This window comes from Gopherus flavomarginatus, chromosome 1 (assembly GCF_025201925.1).
Source record: "Gopherus flavomarginatus isolate rGopFla2 chromosome 1, rGopFla2.mat.asm, whole genome shotgun sequence".
Classification (NCBI taxonomy): Eukaryota; Metazoa; Chordata; order Testudines; family Testudinidae; genus Gopherus; species Gopherus flavomarginatus.
Genome location: NC_066617.1, coordinates 225091321 through 225112772, shown reverse-complemented (window position 1 = coordinate 225112772; position 21452 = coordinate 225091321). Strand labels below are relative to the sequence as shown.

General features: G+C 41.4%; 1 protein-coding gene across 2 annotated transcripts in view; it reads right to left on the bottom strand.

Moving 5' to 3' along the window:
• APOO (apolipoprotein O) overlaps positions 1-21452 on the bottom strand; it is a 101275-nt gene that overhangs the window by 56960 nt on the left and 22863 nt on the right. For both annotated transcript variants that reach the window (XM_050936727.1, XM_050936726.1), the window contains exons 2-6: positions 16884-16994; positions 14183-14302; positions 10283-10337; positions 7222-7317; positions 3246-3337 (exon numbers count right to left, since the gene is read on the bottom strand). In XM_050936727.1, coding sequence (XP_050792684.1) covers positions 3246-3337; positions 7222-7317; positions 10283-10337; positions 14183-14302; positions 16884-16994 — 474 coding nt within the window. The remainder of the gene's footprint in view (positions 1-3245; positions 3338-7221; positions 7318-10282; positions 10338-14182; positions 14303-16883; positions 16995-21452) is intronic.

Genomic DNA, 21452 nt, shown 5'->3' with positions numbered 1-21452 from the left:
CCGAGAGCAAACACCACCACCACAAAAACCACAAACAAAGACTTCTCTCCAGCAAGATCTAAAAGTATCTTGTCCCCCTATTGGTCCTCTGGTCAGTGTCAGCCAGGTTTACTGAGCTTCTTAACCCTTTACAGGCAAAAGAGACATTAACCCTTAACCATCTGTTTATGACACCTCCCTTACTTCTGGAAGGGTTAGGTTGGGCAGTCGGGCAAGAAGAAGACAGGTAGCGTCTCTTAGACCCTTTGTCCTAGTCCTTTCTCCAGTAGGAATCAGACCTGGGAGGAGGTGGAAGATGGAATGGCTTCCTGGACTGCTGAGGGGTGTGCAAGCCCAGGAACTGGAGGGTGGCTCGGGAGTCCTTCGTTCCATGGAGCCTAGAGTCATTTAGCTCAGAAACGAGCCACAAACCCTCAAATGGCAGGTCCTGGATTATGGTCTGCATCTCCTGGGACCGCCCAGAAGCCTGCAACCAGGAGCTGCGTCGCACTGCCACTGCCAACACGACCACCCTGGCAACCGAGTCCATCTGGAGGACTCGCCAGATGGCGTCTCTGGCAAACTGTAGGACTCGACCAGCCACCACCGTGCCTTCGCTCAACAACGCGGCAAACTCTTGGACACGATCCGGTGGGAGGGCCTCCATGAACTTATTAAGGGAGTCCCATAGGTTAAAGTTATAACGTCGCAACCGGGCCTAGTGATTAAGAGACCTTAAACTGTAAGCTGGTCAAACAAAACTTTCCTGCTGAATAAGTCGAGTCTCTTGGCTTCCTTATCTTTCAGCATTCCGCTAGGGTGGCTCTACCTGTCCCTTTCGTTCACTATGGACATGGTCAATGCTGCTGCAGGAGGATGAGTATACAGATACTTGAAGCCCTCTGAAGGGACATAGTCTTTCTTTTCCGCTTTCCTTGAGGTTGGTGGAATAGATGAGGGTATTTGGTGTTTAGAGCCCCCCCGGGTAGACGGGCAATGCAATTATTGCCAGTGTGGTGGCTGAGATGACATTGAAGAGGTTGTCTGCCTCCTCAGTGACCTCCTCAATGTGCAGGCCAAGGCTGTCAGCCACCCGTTTAAGGAGGGCCTGGTGCTCCTTAAAATCGTCCAGGGGACTGCTGGTGTAGGAGAGTCCGGACACCGCCTTGTCTGTGGATGATGAGGACGACTGTGTCACCTGAGGGATGATGTCATCCCCTCCTTTGTCGGAAGGGGCATCACGGTACAGTCTCCCTGGCATCACGGTACAGTGTGCGGGTTCTGCTTCTGCAGCAGTACCGTGTTCCGATTGCGGTACCAGTGGTACCTCAACTGGTTTGTCCGATTCGGCCAGGGAGGGCTGAGAGTACTGGACCAGCATTACTGGCACCCCCTACAGGTTCCAGTAAGAACACTGTGAGGGCCACAGTCCCTGTTTCGTTGGCACCATGGCCAGAGCCGCCTCAGTCCCTGCATTAGAGGGGAGTCACTCTGTCTCAGCGACGGGCTAAAATCATGGTCTGACCCTGACCACTGTCCCTCCAGTGACCATGGCGGGGCCATTGAGGCCTGGGTCTGCCTACTGACCCTTGTAGGCAAATCGACAGGGGTGATGAGTAGTAGTGCCGCCTGCCAGAGGAACACTACTGGGGTGACACCAAGATCCCGAATGATCCCTCCAGGACGGAGTCAGATGACAAGGATACGCTCTGGGAGAGGGTCTCTGGCATCTAGGAGACCAATGGCCAGACAGTTGTCAGTACAGGCGCCATGAGCCCAGAGTCCCTCGCCTAGTAGGAGGGGATCTCAATGGAAAGCTATACCTTCTGGCATGTGAGCTAGGCTGCAGTGCCAGGTCCCAAAGTCACAGTGACGGGGACTTGTGCCTGCGATCCAGTGACCTAGGGTGTTCCGCCAGTCTGTGCCGCAGCACCCCAGTGGCTTTCCCCTTCGGTGCCACAAGCAGAGCCATATCCGTCATCTGGCATGGCACCTGTGGAGCTGGTCAGCCTTACTCCTTGGCTGCGGGACCACTTAGGGCCCTGAAGGCTCAATAACTGGTTGGGAATCCCTGCCTCTGCCCGGGGTGAGTCCCTGGCAGGGTTGCTGGGTCTGACTTCTGCGGTACTCCCATCACTCCCCATAGCGGTTGTTTGGCCTGACAGAGATCCTTTGCGTGAAGCCCCTCTCTCCTTCAGTGCGAGGGGCTTCTTTTCTTCAGCCTCTTTTTCAGCACAGGCGAAAGGAACGGTGCTAGGTTGAGTCTGGCACCGCACCGCATGCAGAAGCCGAAGTGCTGGCTGTGAATGCTGCGGTGGAGGGTTCTGACGCCGGACAAAGAGCTGCCTCCATCAATAACACCCTCAAGCAGATATCCCGCTCTGTCTGGGTCCACAGGCAAAAGTTCTTACAGATGTCTTCCCTGTGGCCTTCACTCAGATATTTATGGCATTAACCTGCTGCATGATGCACATGTCTCGAAGCTGGGGGAACGGGCAAGCCATGCTTGGGGGAACTCCTCACTGGGACTCTCCCGACTAACTAACACTATCGACTAACTATCTATAAAACTGTGTACAACAACCACTAAATCAGTCAATGGATATCTGCTGCTGCTCTTGTGAAGCAAGACAAGGCACTGCAACCAACTGTCACAAATGGTAAGAAGGAACTGAAGAGGACACAGGGCCGGCGGTGCCTGATATACCACCACATGGGAGCGCCACTCCAGTGGGCATCACAGCCGGCCCTATAGATACTGCTAAGGCAGAACTCTCCGACAACTGTGCATGTGGGCATGCACACACCTAAAATGGAATCGACATGAAGAAGAATAAAGCACTCAAAGAAGAATAAATGTGTCGAAATGCAGTGTATCCCATCAGTGAACAAAAAGAAGCACCAAATTTAGTATAAATGCTATATTTAGTTGCAAACATGTTTTAATAGTTACCAATCAATGAGAATCAACATTTCTTTAGGAAAGTAAACAGTACAAATGCAAAACATAATTAAAATTGAGTATTTACTCAGGTTTCCTGCTTGCTGATTTAAATCATTTTGATTTAAAATCACTTCACTCAGTTTATGTCCAATTTAAACTGCAAGCTCCTTGGGAAAAGAAATGTATCTGCCTTCATTGTATGAAGGCCAAGCCTGCTGACAACCCTTAAATAAAAATGGTTTACTCATTAATTTGAAGATATGAAGAAATAAGTGACAGGAAGTAAGGGAGGTTTCCCACACCTAAAAGTGTAATCACTGACCTTTGCAATAGCAACAGCTTGTTGTGGATAATATAGCGAGGCACCAATTCCCATGAAGCCCACTGGATACACCAACCTCTTTATTTTTGAGCCTGTTCCATGGAAGAAAATATTTTCTGTTAGAGTACATGTTCTCCAGAAACTTGGATACTGTAACTGTACTTTTTTTATATATAATCATTCATTAGGTACATTATAATCTACCACATCAGTAATTGTTTAGTTTAACTGTTTTCCCAAGAAACACAATCATATTAGACCGATAAACTAATTTTTCACTCTTTTGAGAAGTACTTTTTAACAGAATCTTTCAGTGATAACTATCTCATAATTAAATCTGATGTGGGGATTCAAAAAATTTTTACTGGTGGACAAACCAAGACCTTCACTTAAAAAATATAAAGAAATATTGCTATGAGAATTATATAAACTTCTGTTCATAAAATGAATGTAAATGCTTCTAACATGCTAAAATAGAATCCATTTGGCATATCAAGCAGGTGTGTTCTATAACAGAGACCAGCCTTTACCAGCTATCATAAATATAGTTCTACCACATGTACGCTTGTGATATAGGTTTTCTTCCTGTTGGACTCATTATTAAAGCTGCATGAATGTAACGGAGATCCTCGATTCTGTGACATTCCATGACTTCTACAGCAGCTGGTGCTCCACGCACTGCCCACGCTCGCAGGTGCCACTACTGCAGCTCCCACTGGCTGCGGTTCCCGGCCAATGGGAGCTGAGGAGCTGGTGCTAGTGGCAGGAGCAGCGCGCAGAGCCCCCCTGGCTGCCAATCCCCTAAGAGCTGCAGGGACATGCTGGTCGGAGCCGGGTAGGGAGCCTGCCAGCCCCCCCTAACATACACCAGCAGAGGTCCCAGGCCGCCCTCTAACCCTAGCAGGGATCCTGGGCCATCCCCACCCCTCCAGCACCCGGGCTCAAGTTTCAGTTAGGGGTATATAGTAAAAGTCATGGACAGGTCACAGGCCATGAATTTTTGTTTACTGCCAGTGACCTGTCCATGACTTACTAAAAATACCCATGACTAAAACATAGCCTTACTCATTATATACTTCAAAGTTAAAAATCATCATAAACTAGCTTCTTGACATTTCAAGTTCAGATGCGAAAATAAAGTGCTTTGATTTTTGTACTGTGAGTAAGCGATTTGCATTTCAAATCAGGTCCACCCCAAAATCATAAGATGGGGTTAAAAAGATAAAATTATGGGTTCTTTTTATTTATTTTCTAGTTCTTAAGCCTTTAGGGTATACATTTTCCACAACCCCAATGGTCATACATTTTTTCCCTTTTTTTAAAAAATGAAAATAGATTCTCACATAATCACATGACTCCTGAAGTTGGAACTTTAAGAAAAAACATCTACAATCATGATCTGGCAATGTTCTTCTCATTAAATACCATCATGAATGCTAAACAGTGTGTTTGTTCACTGCCAGAGAATAATCAAAACAAATTTCATTGGAGAAGCGTTAACACGTTTGTCTGCTATAGTCACACATCACTTCCAGTTTGTTCAAAGAATTGCTCATTTCTGATTTTGTTAATGAAAACACCATTTGACTGTGCATAACATATCAACAATATTTCCTACAGAGTTATAGCATTAATCTATATCAACATAATGATTCACCACAGATACAGTTAAGTAGTGTCACATACTAAGAACTTCTACAAAAATGAGCATAGATTAGAACCTCAGAGTTCCGAGCACCAGAGTTACAAACTGATTGGTCAACCACACACCTCATTTGGACTGGAAGTAAGCAAGCAGGCCACAGCAGAGACCAGGAAAAAAAAAAAAGGAAGCAAATACAGGACAGTATTGTCTTAGATGTAAATTACTAAAAAAATGAGAACGGCCGTATTGAGTCAGACCAAAGGTCCATCCAGCCCAGTATCCTGTATACTGACAGTGGCCAATACCAACTGCCCCAGAGGGAGTGAACCTAATAGGTAATGATCAAGCGATCTCTTTCCTGCCATCCATCTCCACCCTCTGACAAACAGGCTAGGGACACCATTCCTTACCCATCCTGGCTAATAGCCATTAATGGACTTAACCTCCATGAATTTATCTAGTTCCCTTTTAAATCCTGTTATAAATAAAGGGAAAATTTAAAAAAAAAAAAAAAAGATTTGACATGACAAGGAAACTCTTTCTGTGCTTGTTTTATTTGCACTAAGACGGTTAAAAGGAGCGTTTTTCTTCTGCATAGTAAAGTTTTAAAGTTATATTAAGTCAATGTTTAGTTGTAAACTTTTGAAATAACAGCCATAATGTTTTGTTCTGAGTTATAAACGTCAGAGCTATGAAAAACCTCCATTCTTGAGGTGCTCATAAGTATGAGGTTCTACTGTATTTCAAATTCCCTTTCCTAACAAAGCACAAATATACTAATTTTTTAAGCAATGCAATTAAATGTTATATTGAATTTCTACACTGCAAAATACGTATAAACATGTTACATTATACTGTAACTTACTTCTAGGTAAGCTCTACGTAGAGATGAGACCACAATAACATTCAAGAACCTTGCTTTGTCAGTTAACTTGCCAATTAAAGGGACATAGTCAACTTAAAAAAAGTTTCAGAACCAAATGTCTGGGTTCTTTTTTGCCTACTGTTGTTAAAACTAACTCCTAGTATGTAATAAAGATTAAAGGAAAAAACCTATTTTTTTCAATTGGCTTACTTTACAGTCAGCTTCATTGTTTGCTGACAGCTATAGGCCCTGGAGAAGAGTGTTCACTGTGTGTAATAGCATTATCAGAGCTGAAACTGAAAGAACAAGTGGCAAGCAGAAGCAGGTGTGAGTCCAGACAGCAAAAGGGGGTGGAGGAGGGAGTGGGTGCATAAGCGTATTTGGCCCTTTCTAAACCAACAGAGGAGCATAAAAACTAATTTAAAATAATTTTAAAGAAAACAATCAGAGGAACTGGCAGCATCCCTTTAATCACTAGTTCATAACTGGATAATCTCCTTAATTTCATAAAGTAAACTGTAAAGGGACAGTTGCTTATTGGAAGCTGTCTTTGTAAATTGAATGATGCACACTTCAGAGAGCATTATCTGCTGAAGTATTACAAAGCAAAATCTTCAATATTCAAAATGCCATGTTTAAATTAATTGGATACCTATAACAAAAAAGACTGCAATTCTTAAGAAATGCATCCAATTTCCGTTAAGTCATTAACTAAAAAGTACTATTTTTTTTCAAAAAACATGCTACCATACTGAGGGTATGTCTACACTATCTGCCGGATCGGCGGGCAACAATCGATCCAGAAGTGGTCAATTTATTGTACATAATCAAGATGTGATAAATAGATCCCCAATCGCTCTCCCACTGACTCCTGTATTCCACCGCCATAAGAGGCGCAAGGCAGAGTAAACGGAGGAGTGGCAGCAGTCGACTTGACCCAGTGAAGACCTCACAGTAAGTTGATCTAAGTACGTCGACTTCAGCTACGTTATTGACGTAGCTGAAGTTGCCTAACTTAGATCTATTTTCCACACACAGACACAGACACAGACACAGACACACACACAGTGTAGACCAGGCCTGATACTGGGACTGGGAGGTGAAGTGGTGATACAACTAAATCAAGAGAAAGATTAGTTTTATAAGCTGAATGCTTTAGCATTACATTTGGTTGATAACAAATTGCAAGTCTGGTGTTCCCATTAGATTTTATCATATTATTACTATAAGCACTATTCAGTAGTGGTGTCTTTTATAGACCAAAATTTCTGTAACCAACAGAATCCATAACTCTGAAATTAAACAATATAAAAGAACCTTTGTAACAGAAATAATGTGTGTCAAGATACATTTCTGAGTCCTGATTTAATTGCACATATTGTAGTTAAAGATGTATTCATTTTTATTGGATGTTTAAATTATTTACCCCAACCTCATAAAATAAGCCATTTGAAAAGAGCGCCTACCTCTAGAAAGAAACAGTCCAACAATTCCAGCAAAACCAATGACACCAAGCCTTGGGTAAAATCCTGGCGGGGGATTTTTGAGAAATTCACAACTTTCTAAAATGAAATCAGACCACAATGCATCAATATAATGGAAAAACCTTATGATGAAAATGAACCATTAACACATATGAGCAAATGTTACAAAACAAACTGTTGTTAAACACTATTTTAACTGTCATGTATCTTTTGGCTCTAGTGGCAAAAATTTACAACTTTTGCAATCTTCTCTATTGAGACACATATGAACTACGTGTTGATGAACTGGGAGGCTGTTGCTTATTTGGAGAACATTAATTGAAACATTATTAATGTTTCTTGAAAGTTCTAGGAGGCACATATTTTCATGCAGACTATCACATGTTATCATTTGCCCTGGAAAACAGGATCTGTTCGTAGCAGCATTTCATTTTTTCAAATTGCTTTTGTAAGGGTGTTTTAGCTGACAGCTTGACTGGCACAGTAATGGGTTCTATATACTATCAAAGCTGTGGGCTTCCTGCAGTAGAAGCACAGTCATTTTGCAGAATGTCACAATCTAATGGTTCTAGCTACCCCCTTGATTGTGTTTAACTCCTTATTTCCCAATACAATATAAAGATAGGTGTGGAGAACAAAAAAAGTCTTTAGAGTCAGTCCATTTCAGGAAAGCACATGTAAAAATCTTGTATTTTTAGAGTTTGCCAGATTAATACTTATTCTTTAAATTATTTTTTAAATATTATATATATATATACACACACACACACACACACACACACACACACACACACACACACATGCATGCAGACTTTGTAACAAGTTCTCTGTGTGTGTGTGTGCACACGCACAAGAAAACAATTTCACTATTTCCAGTCTGAGCAGATATTTAAATTTCAGAAAACGGAATGCAGTTTTACTAAAATTTCCAAAAACAGTATAATTATTCAAGTGTGCTGCACTAATAACTAACACTAGTAAGTACTGGAATGCAATGGTCTATGGACACTCATTTATTAAGCCAGAAGGGGCTCCCGTCCCCTTGACCTCCTGCCACTTAATAGAACATCAGCATTGTAGAACAATTTTTAAAATTAGTGTACTACACAAAAAATGTTTTCAGAAACTGGTGTAATTTGGAGGGAAGGAAATCAGTCCATGATTCAACTTTAGCTTATTAGGCTCTCATCAGTTGCATAAATAGTGTTGATATTTACAAAACAATTACGTTTATATTCTGTTGCCACCTGGTTATGCATACAATTTCATTTCCCCGTTAGCTGAGTTTCCTGCAGTTTGCTGTCTGCCAGTCTCCGCTACAAAACCTCTTGTGGTTTTGTCATCTGTTACACTTTATGTTTTAGTCAGCTGACAAAACCAGGAAGAAAACTGTGCATTTATTTTACTTCCCCATTCACACAATTTCAGTTAAAAATGAAATCCGAACAATTATTTTAACTTGCCATTAAAAGAATACAACATAAAAAAAAAGTGTTCCCCTTCTCCTGACTTGTGCATGTATATAAACTTAGATAATCCGTTGCTGCACCAGGGCTCAGAATTAAGGTAATTTAAAAGTTGATTCTTTTTCTTTCATTGTAACATAGGAATTGCCAAGACTAGACCAACAGTTCAGACTCCTGTTTCTAACAGCGGCCAGTTCCAGATGCTTCAGGAGATGCAAGAAATTTACAATTGTGGAATAAACTGCCTTTAGAGGACATTTCTATCTAGTATCAGTTAGTAATACATCTATGCTCTGAAGAACAGAAATGTTATATCTCTTAACATTTATCAGCTTATCTGATTCAAGGGTGGATGTAATCAATATCCATATAAATATGTTATCATTTTATTAATTCTTGGCCTCAAAATCTTGAAGCAATAAGCTCCCAAGGGTTATTTGGGACAGCGTGTAAAAGGTATTTCCTTTTATGTGTTTGTGGCTGTTCAATTTAACTGAACATCTTCTTGTTTTTGTAGTACAAGAACTGGTAAATAAGAAAGGTTGATTTAGGTGCAAAATAAATAAACGGTCTCAAAGCTATCACATCCTTTCTAGTGCCCCAACACTGTGCTAGCAGATCCCTATGCCCATGTGGTGCCTCACTGAAGTCTGCTTTGGTCACCCTATCTCAAAGATATAGGGGAAATAGATTGGGACAGTTTAGTTTCGAGAGATGAGAATTGTGCAGATTCAGTTATCGAATTTAAAACGGCCAGCTCAGATTAATTTGAGAACACTGCCCAAGTGTGCTTAGTTTTAGCATGTGAATTAAGTTGTGTGAGTGGTTTCTGTCTCCTCTCATGTCCTACCAACCCAGACAATCCCATAGTGAGATTGGAGAGGTCAGATTTTGGCCAACTAATCCTGAATGACACAGGTAAGGCCAAATAAAGCTATTTGTAGATTCTACTATTTTCACAGAGTGATTTGCATTGGTTTCAGTAAGGCTGCCCGTGAACAGATAGCATCTTGTTCCTTGCTTGGTTCAATTATCCTAGATGTCCCTTTAACTTATACTGTGGATGTTCTTTATGTGGACTCATTACTTAGAGCCTGTTCACACCACAAATACTGCAGATGTACCTGTATAGTGCCATAATGTAGACACTTGCTATAGAGACAGAAGTGGTTTTTCCGTTGCTGTAGTTAATCCACCCCCTTGAGAGAGAGGAATGAGGATGACCTAGCTGTGTCTATACTGGGGATTTGGTCAGTTTAACTACATCTTAATATTTTTGCACTCCTAGTTCAACCCAGCTATGTTGCTTAAATTTTGGTGTAGGCCAACCCTTACTCTTGCACTGTTTACAACAGACATAGGACTATGCTTTTAATTATCAAAACCATAATACCATGATGCTCCACAGAAGAAATCCAAGAAATTCATAGAACAAATAACAGAAAGATTTGAAGTGCTGAATAATGTTTAATGGAGCTTTGAGCTAAGAGAAAGCACATGTAACCATAGCCATGGATCATAATTTTTCTCTATCAAGCACCTCACCTATTAGTAAAGAAAAATGTAAGCTGATTTACCTCTCCCACGTTCAATAGTTCTTTCTACTTTGGGCATAGCGCTAGTGTAAAGATCCTGGAGAAAAAATAAAGGAAAAAAATATATACAGTAGCAAAACAGAAGTAACTGTTGATTATAACCACCTGAGGAAGAGTGACAACATTCGTTTTATACATTCCATGTCAATTTAGGCACAGTAGCCTTGTATGTTCGAGACTGTTAAACATGCTTGCAGGTCTTTTTATTCAAGATCAAATCAGCAAACAACATTAAGCACTGTTTTCTGCCAAAACTGAATGATCTCACAGTTAGCATAGAATATTCAGAAAACTAACGGGACTTCTCTGGCACATATGTGCAGTTCTGATTTTATCCATGCTACCAAGACCTCTTCCCTTCTGTTCCCTTCTCCACTCACAGTTTTGTTTGCCTAGTTTTACACTTGACATTAAACACAGCAAGGAATATTTTCAACCGTAAATTCTGAATGAAGATTGTGTCCACTGCCTCAAAAATGAGGAGAAGACAAAATTTAGCACTGCACTACGATCCCGATGACAGAGCAGAAATTAAGGAATTATGCAGTTGCTCTCCTACCACATCATGCGCTGGTATCTTGGCATATCCATGCATTACAAAATAAATGAATTAGCACAGAAGAGGAAGGCCACGTAGCTATACAATAACTCATAGCTAGTGATCCATGGAGAGATATTAATGATTTTGAACGTAGTTATTTTCTCTTTCACCAGACTAGATGACGACAAATTGGTATAACAGTATTCTTGGAGGATATGAGGGTTAAACGCATACAGATGCCAATTTAATGCATGAAAAAGTGAATTAGTCCAGATGCTCAGTACTGGAGCTACGATAGTTGTCCCAACTGCAGGAATAATTTTGAGACTTCTCCTGTACTGGAAGCACTCAGCTCATGAAGCAAGAATTCACACTGCTCTTATTCTTCAGCTATTGAGAAATTTAATCACACAAATGCACTGATGCTTGCCTCGACAGAAGAACAACATCTTAATATTTACAGGGAGATAGTGCACAAAATTACCTCTAGAGAGGTAAACAAATCAATAGGTAACACACCCATTCCTAGGAGTTAAGATGTAGAGAACAATCTTGCAATATCACTTAAATAATTTTATACCCTAAATTTCAGGTACAGGGAAATGAAAGGACTAAATAAGTATACTGGGTAAGGGAACAATATCTTTAGGGCTCTCATTTATTTGCAGCAGTAACAACAACAAAAATCTACCACGGAGAAAGAGTTCACATGTGGTAGATTAAAGCATAAATCAATCAGTTTACGGGTGTTGGTTATGCTATCAGATGGTACAAAAGAGCAAGGTCTAAAGATTTTATAGCATGTTAATAAAAGCCTGAACTTCTGCCATGCAGAGTATGATGCGCTCCGTTTTACAGCTTTAAATAGTTAAAGTAGCCTTTTAAACAATTTTTCTAACAGTTAATTATCAAAGTATAAAATGGTACACGAATCTACTCAAAACTGGTTTTCATTTGTTTTCTGGATTAAAACAATTTTTAAATATCTGAAAGAGCCACCCCAAAATGCCACTTTCGGTAACACAATGGGAGAAAAGCTCTCCTTGAGATCAAAGTCTGAATAAAGTCCCTAAAATTGTGCACTTTCCTTGCCTACTGTGTCAACTACGTCTGTTAAAAACACCACAGTATGGTGATACTGCAGACAGGAAAGCCATCAGTTTACTGTGTAAACAAAAATAAGGCAGGGAAAGAGATTAACAGACCGCAGAACTTTACAGTACAGAACAGTAAGTACTCTCCGTCAGTCCAACTGAATTTCCAGTCAGCCCTCCCTGAAGTTCCACTACCAGCATGGATGTTTACACTGGTTGTTCCAGGCAACCAATAGAACACAGGAATTTAAAGAGGTCAGACCCAGCATGTAAACAGCCATAAGCAGAAAGCCTTTCAGATCCCATTTAACATGGAAGCCGAAATACCACAGTAAAGGGTCTGACACGTCAGGGATTATGTCAGTGTCAAATTGGAAAATCCACTTTATTTTGAAAAGACCATGTATTTCAACCTCCATTTTGATTGCCATCTTTAGTGTGGCATTGTTGTGCATCCATTTTGTAGCAGGGATTAGACAATTCAGTGGATAGACCAAGAGTCCTCAAATGCACCTGTATCCTGGCTGGCGGTCAAGCATCCGCCGAAATGCTGCCGAATTTCGGCAGCAACGCCTCTCGATGACGTCGCTTGCCACTGACAAGCGGCATCATCAAGAGGCATTGCTGCCAAAATTTGGCGGCATTTCGGTGGATACTCGACCGCCGCCAAGGTTGGAGACCACTGGGATAGACTGTCTAGCAAGCTGTGACAGAGCAATCAAGGGACATTGGTTGTACCCTAGTGAAACAAAGATTAGCAACCAGCAGGCCAATGACTTTGAATGAGGCTCTACCCAGAAGCCAAGAGGGGGACAACCATAGCTTAGAGCCTGGAAACTCCCCCAGGGAAGAGCAGGGGCAAGAAATGCATCAGAGGTTGTTTTAAAAAGAGGAATGTCCTAAGCAAAGGCATCCACTCCATTGTCACATGCAGAATGCTGGGCCAAGCATGAAGAGCTGTCTGGCCTAAGAATTGGACTGAATCCAAGGTTCAAAAATGTGGTGAGGTCAGCCTGAAGGGGACCCCATTCAGGGGTTTGTTGTTTTCCCAGGAGCTGTAATTCTTGTGCTGTTTAGAAAGTAAAAGCATTTGTGACTAACATATTCTTTCACTAAGTCTGCGTTCACTGCACTACTGACACTGTTGTCCCTAGGTGTGTAACTAGGCTACCAGACCTCCCATAACGAGGTGGCCTCGGAGATGTGACATTATACGCTTAAAATTTGACCACGTAGATCATTTTTGCTACCACAGTTATATAATTGTAACAAATCTTGTACAAATTATGTTGAATTTGATTCCTATTTGTACACATGCATCATTTTCATTTGCTTCTGGGTAACGCCCAGGAGGTAGTTTACATCCGGTCTAGCCAGTACATTGTGACTAGACTATTCAAGTTGATGGCCCATCATCAAACACAATGGGTCATGGAAGAAGTTTATCCCCATCTGATGGATTTTCCTGTCAATATTTTAGTCAGAATATAGGTAATGGCTCCTGCATTGATTCATCAAAGTGTGCAACGGCATGTGACCAGCTTTAAGAGCCTGAAGGGCCTCCTTTTTTATATTGTTGTTCAGTCCTTTAACTTGTATTGTATAGAATTTAATTGTACTTGAGAGAACAACAGAAAATCTAGGTAAAATCTAGGTTAAAATGACCTGTACAGAGGACCACAATGCTTTGCATATGTTATACAATTTCTTATGTATATTGCAGTAATCTAACTTCCTCCTTCCTTTTCCCTGCTAACTGCCACAAAAGGCAACAACCTATACAAAGATAGGGGAATTGGGTGTTGATAGCAACTCTGCTATTTTTAAGACAAGGAGAAATTGTTAAAAACTTAAGAGCTAAAAGACTAGGGGGCGGAGAAGGGAAGGTTTTTGCAGCTCAGACAAGGGAGATCAAGGTTGAGTTTAGAAGTTTCGGGGGGAAGGATTCTAAAGCTTTTTGGCTGTTTTTTTTGGCCAAAAAGGGATACAAGGTTTGGTAAAATACACCATGCACAATTGCAGAAAAAAAAAAAAAAAGAACCATTTCTTTTTCCAGAAACACTTCCTACTGACTAAAATATGTTTAAATATTCAGACCCCTCAGAGATGTCTTTCTGCCTTTTTTTTAAAAAGCAATTCACTAATTCAGATCAAGACAGGTTTTAATGCCCTGTCATAAGCAAAATCCTCAAATCATCCTTAACTACGGAAACATATGAGTACTTCCGTAAGTTAAAACTGCTATACCTGACACCAAGCTGTATATGGCGCCACAGAATGCCGCAGATACGAGATCCCCTCTTCCAACTGGGTTTGTGATTCCTCCACATATTTAGACTCATGAGTTGGACAGGAGTAGAGTGAAAGCTGGGAATATTTGCAAACAAGAGGTTAAAAAGGTAGACTTGTACAAGAAAGTCCTCAGGGCAGGAGCTGTATAATTCAACAGTGCCTAGCGCAAAGTAAATGATACTACAAGACATAATAAAAATACAGTCAAGCTGTGAGAATTCTATGTGATTTAATGAATAATTACACATCATGAGGAGAGCCTTACTAATTGCTCCTCCATTCAGCCAAACAAGTTGATGGCTAATCCAATTACAGGTTTAGAAATAGAACATCAGACTCATTTGGTCCCAAAAATCACATACATAATTGTGAGAAGTGTTTTCTATACTTGATCAGCAATATTGGTTCTCAGTGTTTGTATTAAGTGTACTAGATCTTAGAGCAGTCATTTTCTGTATTTATCCAAGCCATTATGAAAGACTTTAAGTAGTTTTTAAATTAACAGTCTGGTGGGCTTTTTATTTAGCAGAGAATTTGAGATTTACAGAAAATTGTACTATGTTTTGGATGTTGCAATTGTTACCTTCAGTAGTAATGGACAGCATTAGCAACACTGTTGTGTATGACATAGGTGAGACATCTAAAGTAGTAGTATTTACATAATGAAGACACACCTAACGTCATTAGTAAGACTATGATTTAGTCACTGGTATTTTTAGTAAAAGTCATGGACAGGTCACGGCAATAATCAAAAAGTTTCAGCCAGTGTCCTGTCCATGACTTTTACTAGAAATACCCCAACTAAATCTTAGGTGTTGGGGACGAAGGGGTGCTCCGGTGGATGCTGCTCCTCCTCCAGGTGGGGGAGGGGAACAGGGCGCTGCTGCTGCTCCTGGACCACTGATCTGGGGCTGCGCCCAGGACCAGTTGCCTCGGGCCACTGGAGCAGTGGCTGGTGCGGTGACCCCAGGGCTGCACCAGCCGCTTGGGCCATGGCACCAGCCACTGCGGATGTCACAGAATCCATGACTTCCCTGACCTCTGTGAAAGACTCACAGCTATAATAATTGGATATTAGCCTTTTAAAAAAATGTAAACTTGTGTCACTACCTGAAGACTGACACATTAATATTCATTCTATTTTACATGCTATTGTCCTCTCGTTTATTTTCTTAAATATGAACTGCAGAAATTTGGCAGAGATTTACAACCATTTAATTGGAATGCATGCAAGAAAATGCACATATAATGAGTACTCTTTTTAAACAAAGTATGACAACTTATTTTCCTAAAGTAATAAGAAACACAAACTGCAGATTTGCTGACATAGTACACAAGTGGCTTGACAGTCATTTCATTCTAAATCTTAAGTTTAATCCCTCATAACACTCTCCAATAAGTTCCTTTTTAGGTTGACATTTCTCATACCTAGTGTTACCCCAAACCTACTCTCATTTAAGCCCTTTATATTTCAACAAACCAAAAGCCATTTTTAGTTGTAGGAAAGAATAATAATTCTTTAATGTCAAAAGTATTTGAGTGCAAAATGTTCCTATTTATTTTTTTTCAAGTCAACGTAACAAGCCAAGCACCAGTTTAAGCACAGAGGGACTCTTAGAGAAGCCTGAAGAGATCTTTTGGGTCTGGTGCTGTCTAAACAGACTTGGGGCTGTAAGCAAATAAATTATCCCCTGGTTTGTTGTGTACCCCCTGCCTTTGGAGAAGCAGCACTTTTGTACATTCCTTGTGAATGAACAAGATGGCATCACATAATATATCAGATTCCATGATCCGTTTCTATACCCAACTGGAACAACTTACAAGGCCTCAAATTTTGACTAGCCATTCAGATAAAAAAAAAAAAAGAGGTAACGGCCAATCCACACGCAGCTTTAGTGTATAAACAAATGTGTTTTTAGTAACAGCTATCCAGATGAATGCACAACTAAAGTGCCCATAGGCTGTTATTTTCTCTAATCCTGCTTTTCACCCTGATTTTTTTCTGTTGTTTTTCATTGTGTTTTGTCCATATTTAAGCCCTGATCCTTTAGTGCAAAGTCTGGGGATTCCTGTACACATGTAGACTTGCAAGCTAGTAGGTTGCATTGCAGGATTGTAAACCAGAGAGGGCAGGGACCATGTTTCATCTCTAAAGCGAATGATAAATACAGTTGTATTTTAAGATAGACAAGCTTTTGGCTTTGTTGCTTTATGTAAGCCTGCAAACAAAAGCCAACAGAACTCATCATATAAACAGCACATAGTGTCTGCTGGAGATAAAGACATTCCTGTGGATTAGATATACTAGTATTGGCAGCTTTCTTAGGCCAGAAAGCTACTCAACGAAAAATATTTTATTAGAGGTTTTTCGATATGGAAAAATACTACAATATTTTGTACATGAGCAAGTCTCAAAATGTCTAACAGGCCTCAAAATATATAGTTAGGAAAAGTAAAAGCAGAGCGTATGGACTTTTCCATTGCAAGTTTAAATTAATCATTCTTTTTTCCTTGTAATATGAAGACAGACATGCAAACATTTTTGCCCTCCCAAAGTAAATGATCTTACTCTGTTAGACATGTGTTTCTTAATCTGCTAACATTACTCCACCGTAACCAAAAGACTATGAATACAACCAGAATGGCAGGGTCTTACCTCATCAATTTTTAGCAACTCTTTTTTTGGAGTTTCCTTCTCTAAGGATGAAGCAAATACTTGGATGGACAGCAAGCTCAGGCTACCAGGTGCAGCCCCCAGACACATTACCTAAACACAATATACAATTATACACAGTTTATGCACTCAGCTGGAAACACGTTAGACAAGTATTTGTCCATACAGAGAGCTATATGCACAGCAAATATAAACCTGAGTTGTGGTCAGAGGCAGGGCATACTGGCACTGAAGAATGCAACATGCTCAACAGTAAGAGCCAAAATACTTAGAAATTCAAGTGTAGAGTTGAATGGCACAATAACTAGGGGTGTATATTTCCTGCATTTTCACCTCATAAGATTCCCCCCACACACACACACACACACACACTTGAATTACAAATTATGGCCAAATTTTGAACCTCAAGCCATGCTCATAAATTCATAATTCACCCAATTTTACTGAAGTTGGGATTTGGAGATGTCATCACATTTCCTCCAGTAGAACCTGCTCAGCATCTGTGAAAGACGGCCCACTTCTACTACGGTGCCAAAATATGAAAGTCCTGACGTACAATCCCAGCCATCTCAGTGACTCAGAAGTACCTCCTACCTACATTCACATGGGAGCCTTGAATTAAGCATGCTGCAGATTGCTTAATTTATAAAGAGAGAGGTGCCATGGCTCAAGCAATTTTTTTTTACTTTCATAACTGGTGCAGCAAGCTCAGAGTGCTGGGACTATGAACTGCAAAGCCTAGAGGTTCAGTCCTGGCACAAATTAAGCACTAGCAACAGAGGTGACGTTGCCAGGTTCAAGTAAGAAGGAAAGACTATTGTATCTGAATACATAACAGGACTACCATCTAGAAAGCAGATATCTTTCCCATTTCCAGGATATGTGCTGCAATGCATCTTTTACATAGACAGCAAAGAGTGATGGAGTTTAAAACAGAAACAAATGGAATATGTGGCCACTCAAGATGACTGTGAATTGAAACTGGGAGCAAAGAAGAAATTTTTCTATGAGTGGTTTGCCCCCACAACTCACCCAAAAAAGCCTATTAATCCATACAAGGTCCTTCCATATTCTCAAATTCATACAGTACTTTTCACAAATAAACTTGGGCTACACATGAAGTTGCACTGGTACAGTATAATTAAAGATGTTATGTTGCACCAATTCAGTTAAACTAGTTAAACGTTTATGTTTTAATAATGGTGATAATAGCAGCCCTTAGTAATAGTGCAAATACCTTAGATCAGAGGTGGACAAACTACATCCCACGGGCTGGATGTGACCCTCCTGTCTGGCCCCTGGCCCAGGAGGCTGGCCACCAGCATCTTCCCCACTGTTCTCCCTCCCCTGCAGCCTCAGCTTGCTGCACCACCGGTGCAATGCTCTGGGCGGTGGGGCTCTTGCAGAGCTGCGGCCTAACCCAGTGCTCTGTGCTGTGCAGTGGCGTGGCTGACTCCAGCCGGGCAGCGCAGTCCCCTGTCCTGGTGTTCTGGTGCTCCAGACAGCACGGTAAGGTGTCACGGTGCAGGGGGAAGTTGGATAGAGGGCAGGGAAGTTCGAGGTGGTAGTCAGGGGGCGGGGGTGTGGACAGAGCAGTCAGAGGGTAAGGAACAGGGGGGTTGAATGGGTGCAGGGGTGCAGGGGCGGCAGTCAGGAATGAGAGGACGGGTTGGATTGGACAGTGGAGGGGCAGTCAGAGGCAGGGGTTCTGGGGGCGGTCAAGAGACAGGGAGAAGGGGTGGTTGGAGGGGCAGGGCTCCCTGGGGGGCAGTCAGGAATGAGAGGAGGGGTTGGATTGGACAGCGGGGGAGGGGGCAGTCAGGGAACAGGGAGGGGTTGGATCAGACAGGAGTCCGGGGCAGGGTGGGGGAGGAGGAAATCGGGGCTGAGAAGCTGGAGGGAGTCAGATAGGGGGCAGGGGCTGGGCCCGGGCCATTTCTGGCTGTTTGGGGAGGCACAGCCTCCCCTAACTGGTCCTCCATTCAATTTCAGAAACCTGATATGGCCCTCAGTTTGCCAAAAAGATTGCCTGTCCCTGCCCTGGAGGTATGCTCCTCACCTCTGTCACAGCTGGTACACTTTCTTATCTAAAAATTCAACCACCAAGTCTGTAGAGAATATGTACTTATTACACACACACCCCAAGTGTTTTTAAACCAAATTTCTTCCATCACATCAGAGACTGCGTGCTGACTGAGGACTACGTTTAGTTTAAGTTTGAAGATTTTTTTTTTAATATAAATTAAACAGTTGCTGCTGTCATTTGTTTTATTATCCACATACCAGATAACAGGTCAAACCGATAGACACCATGCAGAAGGCAGTCCTCCAGGACTGCGTGCAGTGGAACAAGCCATATGTGACTCTTGCTCTGCCATGTGGTCTAGAGCTGGCTGGCACTGCCCTAAGTGAATGCAGAATCAGCCCAGAAGAGGCCAGAGCTAGACACGGTAGGAAAGAGGCTGAATACCTAGCAAGGTCTGCATGAGAAGCTCCTGTCCACCCCTTGAGAAATAAAGTTCCTCTATACCAGGGATCAGCAACCTTTGGCACGCAGCCCACCAGGGAAAGCCCCTTGACGGGACGGGCCAGTTTGTTTACCTGCTGTGTTCGCAGGTTCGGCCAATCGTGGCTCCTGCTGGCTGCGGTTCGCCGCTCCAGGCCAATGGGGGCTGCAGGAAGCAGTGTGGGCTGCCGCCACTTCCCACAGCCCCCATTGGGCTGGAATGGTGAACTGCGGCCAGTAGGAGCCGCAATCGGCCGAATCTGCGGACGTGGCAGGTAAACAAACTGGCCCGGCCCACCAGGGGGCTTACCCTGGTGGGCTGCATGCCAAAGGTTGATGATCCCTGCTCTATACCAAGGTCAATACATCCTTCAGCACAGCTGCTCTGCAAGGGGGAGGGGAACGCAAATTGTACGTATCTGTAACGATGGGGGTGAACCTGGCACACTGTATTTTGTGGTCCAACATCTCAAAAAACAACCAAATAAAATCTTACCAAACTTCTTAAAGCTTTTAATTCATGTGCCAAGATATATCATGTGAGAACTAGCTCATAGGATCATGTATTTTGCAGGAAGTTTTAAGTGAAGGAGAAGGGGGGGTGGAGGAGGAGGAGGGTAGAAAAAAAAAACCTGTTGCTTACAATGAAAGTGCTTTATCAGCCATAACTAGTGCCTTGCTAGCACAGCTCTATATCAAAACAATACTGTTGCCAGAACCATGAACTCTGTTACACAGCAGAGCAAAGATGTGACCTACTTTGTTAATAAAAAACATTTGCTTAAGCTAACAAGAAGCCTTTACACGCACATTAATAGGCCTTGACAAGAATATAAATAATATTTAACTAATGATTAATTCTAGAGTGTATTCTTTCTGGGCTACTTGGAAGTTGTATGTTATTTTTATTTTACTGCAAGCCTGTTTTGCCACTAATCATACAAAAATCTGAAGTGCGATTTCATTTGTAAGTACTCCTTCAAGAAAGTTATACCCATTGGAATTTTTAAAATATAGGTTTTCCAAAACCATAACAAACAGCTCAAATATTTAAAGCTAGCATATGTTTCACATAAAGTCATAATAAACTAAACAGTTTTACTGTGACAGCTACTAAACCATGAACTACACTTCAAAGAAGTCAATAATTAGAAATAAATTCCTATGTGATATAAAACTTCAAAAATGCAACTCCAAAATGGTCTCCACTTCTCTGGTAAACTATGCACAAAATCTAAATTTTCCTCTATTTAGCACGTGCAGATACAATGTTTGTGCCTTCAATCCAATGTGCTCTGCAATGAGTCTTCATTGTAGAAACATCCCGTATCTATACAAAACCAAGCTGCTTTCACCAAATTATCTTTCAATTTCTTAATGACATCTCCAATATAAAAATCCAAAATAATCATATAATCTACTGTACTGTTAGGCAGCAGACCAAAGTTTAAACAAGTAGTTATGTATTTATAGAAGAGAAAAATCAGTATTTAAGTTTTCAAGTAGTCTTCTTACTTCTTTCAGAGAAAAACCTCATTCACTATATTATTTCCAGATTGTTCGAGGTTTCTCTTTTCTGCAGTATCGTATTACAATAGAAAAAATAATTTAGAAAAGAAAAAAACACATGGATGAAAGCTATCGGGACTTCAAGGAACTTGGATAAAGGAAGAGTAAGTAGGAGTATTACCACTCTTTCTTTGTTAAGAAATTAGATTAAGTAGCCATAACCAATGGAGCAAAAGTATTAAATCTAATACAATAAATTTAAGTAGAACCTCAAAAGTTACGAACACCTTGGGAATGGAGGTTGTTCATAACTCTGAACAAAACATCATGGTTGTTCTTTCAAAAGTTTACAACTGAACATGGACTTAATACAGCTCTGAAACTTTACTATGCAGAAGAAAAATGCTGCTCCCCTCCCTTTTTAGTAGTTACATTTACTACAGTACTGTATTTACTACCCTCCCCCCACCCTTTTTTTTATTGGTCTCTGCTGCTGCCTGATTGCATATTTCTGTTTCTAAATGAAGTGGGTGGTT